This window comes from Tachysurus fulvidraco, chromosome 2, assembly GCF_022655615.1.
Source record: "Tachysurus fulvidraco isolate hzauxx_2018 chromosome 2, HZAU_PFXX_2.0, whole genome shotgun sequence".
Taxonomy (NCBI): Eukaryota; Metazoa; Chordata; class Actinopteri; order Siluriformes; family Bagridae; genus Tachysurus; species Tachysurus fulvidraco.
The window spans coordinates 24,492,595-24,496,027 of record NC_062519.1 but is presented as its reverse complement, the minus strand read 5'-3'; the positions used below and the strand labels follow the sequence as shown (position 1 = coordinate 24,496,027).

General features: G+C 34.1%; 1 protein-coding gene across 1 annotated transcript; it reads left to right on the top strand.

Moving 5' to 3' along the window:
- Window positions 1–1,189: 1,189 nt before the first annotated feature.
- sid1 (secreted immunoglobulin domain 1) lies at window positions 1,190–2,730 on the top strand. The gene is made up of 2 exons (XM_047810073.1): window positions 1,190–1,342; window positions 2,134–2,730. Exons 1-2 carry the CDS (start codon window positions 1,294–1,296, stop codon window positions 2,466–2,468), a joined length of 384 nt encoding a protein of 127 aa, XP_047666029.1. The 5' UTR covers window positions 1,190–1,293; the 3' UTR covers window positions 2,469–2,730.
- The last annotated feature ends 703 nt before the right edge of the window (window positions 2,731–3,433 follow it).

Here is a 3,433-nt window from a genome sequence, read left to right as displayed (position 1 = left end):
CAGCTTGATGAAAGCGTGCGCTTGTAAGATTCAGATTTACAAATTTAGATTTAGATTTTCAAACGATCTGGTCTTTCATTCACTCATCTACACTATATATTTACACAAATGTTTTTTTTTCCCTTAAGCTTGATGAATCGCATTGAGTTTTTTTCGGATTGATGAAAACTGGCACATGTGAGCAAACCAAACCTACTCAGCATGATTACATAATGAGGATGAAGCTTAAATTTAAATCCTTCAAGCAACTGAGTAAAATCTGCCTGTAAAGTTTTAACTTTTGGAAATGTAACATATTTTTAAGACATTTTGGTAAAACAGGTCTGGGATATTTCCCAATTTAAGACTGTGCTATGTTTCTTTGACAGTTTTAGATATCAGATGAATCCGATTTTTTCTTGGAATGCTACTGTATATTTGCTCAGAATTTTTTAATTTATCTATTTAAGAATATGAATAAAGCAATGCCAGAGACATTAAATAAAAGCACTGCTTTGTCTTCTATTTTGTACTGGCTTCATGACAAACATGAACTGATAGTCATCTGCCTACCAGGTTTAGGTATATTGAGTAATTTTCAAAGATTAACTGTCTCTAATAAACTACATTAACACATAAGTATGTTATGCACACAGTGCATAACGTTCCAGCTCCTGTTACTTAGGTTTAACTTCTCCACCTCTTCCCCTACACCACTGTTCTGTAAACCGACTTTCTTTGAGTGTGCACAATATATTGATCAACAATATTTTGATCATGACACAAATGAAAAAACTGGCATTTTTTTAGTTTGTTTTGTTTGAAAATAGAACTAGAACTTTATTAAAAAATGATGAGGCTAAGTGTCTTTTTAGTTAAAAAACGTTTTGTTCCAAAAAGGAATTATTGTAACTGACCTAAGCAATAACTAAATCTACAAACTGGAATTTCTACATTTCGGTGCAACCGAAATGTTACTGTAGATTACTGTACAGTCTGTACAGTTCAAAATCATGAGATTTGAAAGTCACATTTTTTAAATCCATTTATAAATCATTCTGAAAGCTGGTGTATGTTTTATATGTAGATAAAAAAGGAATTTAATCTGTTAGCGAGTTAGATTGTAACATAAAAGCTAACAAATATAATATACTTTTTTTCTAAATGAAGTAGTTTCAGTTCCTTCAAGTCTGTCCAATCAACCTGAGGGCTGAAAGAAACCTGAGGGTTTATGAGTTCTCAGAGATCGTTGTTGTGATATAGACGGTCCATCCTTATAAGCTCACATCACACGGCCAATTTCAGAAGCTCGATATGATTCACAAAGTTGCTCTGCTTTTTTTCTTGTGTATCACTTTGCACAGTGAGTAGCTGCTTTTGAGTAATCAAAACTGTTGTGTTAATATGCGTTAAAATAATCTACTCAGAATTTGATTGATTTGAATGATTATATGTAATGGCTTCTAAATAACAGAATTATATTTCAACGCAATCATGAAATGATTATCTGCACAACACTGAATACCTCAAACGTATTTTTTGTACAGAACATATTGCGTATATTTGTATACAATTACACACATCTGCACTTTATTCACACACACACATTTTTTTTTACATTTTATTTATTTATTTATTTATTTATTTACATGTTTGCTTTTTTGTTTCTTTGTTTTTAATATTTTATTATCTAGTACATACAATTTTATTAATTTTATCAATTATTGTTTTTATACTGTTTGTGTTTTACTTCTTTTTCAATAGCAACTATTTTGTTCTAGTTTTATTCTTATTTCTATTTTACTCTATTTCTTATGACATGGACAGTTGAAAAGCACTTCATTACATGTCAGACAGTCTATGGTTATGAATGTGACTAATAGCTGAATTTAATGTTGTCACATAAACAGGAGTGTGATATATTTGTGAGTTCAGATGCTTAGATTTGATCTTGTTTGAAGTTTAAGGACAATTCCTGTGTCTTTGTGTCCCAACCTAAAAGAAGTTTAACAAACACTGAAACACTCTTAAAAACTAGCTAAGAAGTTTCCAATTGGTTTTTGAGGTCATTTACTGTATGCCAGTGGAAGGTCCTCACATGGATAGTATGACGTGTGTGTGTCTGTGTGCATGTTCATGTATGTGTTCTTCTAGGCTTTTTTTGGCAAACCTCCGCAGGCATCTCAGTGAAACGAGGCAAAAACGTCACCCTGACCTGCCCACTGAAGCCCGTTAAGAACATCGGAACAATGACCTGGTACAAGCAGAACCCTGGTCAAGGTGTACAAATGCTGCTGATCTACAACTTCACTGTGCCACCGTATGTGCGCTATGCCAACGGAATTAACACTCACAGATATGTGGTGTTACCTGGGAAGAGAGATGGAGCCCATCATCGCTTACGGATCATCAGTGCTGCAGAATATGATGCAGCGACTTATTACTGTGGATTTTCAGATAAAAATATAGACATTAAAAAACATGCCTGAAGTACAGGATCTCTTTGTGAATGGGATTACATTCATCTTTAGATTAGTTTAGTGTTTTTTGTTTCTTTTTGGGTGATTATTCGCTAAGTTTTATTTTGTCTTGAGACTTATCATTTTATCAGCCTCATGTCATTATTTCCTACACAACCTTTTCTTGAATATTTTTGAACTCAACTGATTTCATATTCAAACCAATAGCATTTTTTTTTCAACATTTTTGACAGCATTTCTACTAAATAAACATGTGTGAATACAAGCTCTATATTGTGTCTCTAGTAAAAAGATGCTCCATACAGTAATTAATAATAAAGTGTACATGTAAATATGTGTCATCTTATCTAGTAAAATGCAAGGGTCAGCTTTTTCTCCACATATTATGCTTATAGTATACATACAGCTTGCTAGCTAAACTTCAGCTTGCTAACTAAACTTCAACTTGCTACCCAAAATTCAGCTTGAAAACTAAACCTCAGCTTGCTAACTAACCCTCAGCTTGTTAGTTAAACTTCAGTTTGCTAACTAAACTTTATCTTGCTAAGTATCCTTCGGCTTGCTAACCAACCCTCGACTTGGTAACCAAACCTCAACTTGCTAAGCAAACCTCAGCTTGCTAACTAAACTTCAGCTTGCTAACTAACCCTTGGCTTGTTAGTTAAACTTCAGCTTGCTAACTAACCCTCAGCTTGCTAACTAAACTTCAACTTGCAAGCTATCTTTCTTCAGCTGGCTATCTAACCCTCAGCTTGCTAGCTTTCCTCCAGATTGCTAACTAACCCTCAGTTTGCTAACTATTCTTCAGCTTGCTAACTATCTTTCTTCAGCTGGCTATCTAACCTGCTTTATCTAACTTTCCTCAAGATCCTCAACTAACTCTCAGCTTTCTAGAGAAATTTCAATTTGCTACCAAAACTTTAGCTTGGGGGGCACGGTGGCTTAGTGGGTAACACGTTCGCTTCACACCTCCA

Coding starts and splice junctions, on each gene's coding strand:
- sid1 (XM_047810073.1), top strand. CDS start 1,294: ATGATTCACAAAGTTGCTCTGCTTTTTTTCTTGTGTATCACTTTGCAC. Junction 1,343..2,133: donor CTTGTGTATCACTTTGCACA/GTGAGTAGCTGC, acceptor GTGTTCTTCTAG/GCTTTTTTTGGCAAACCTCC.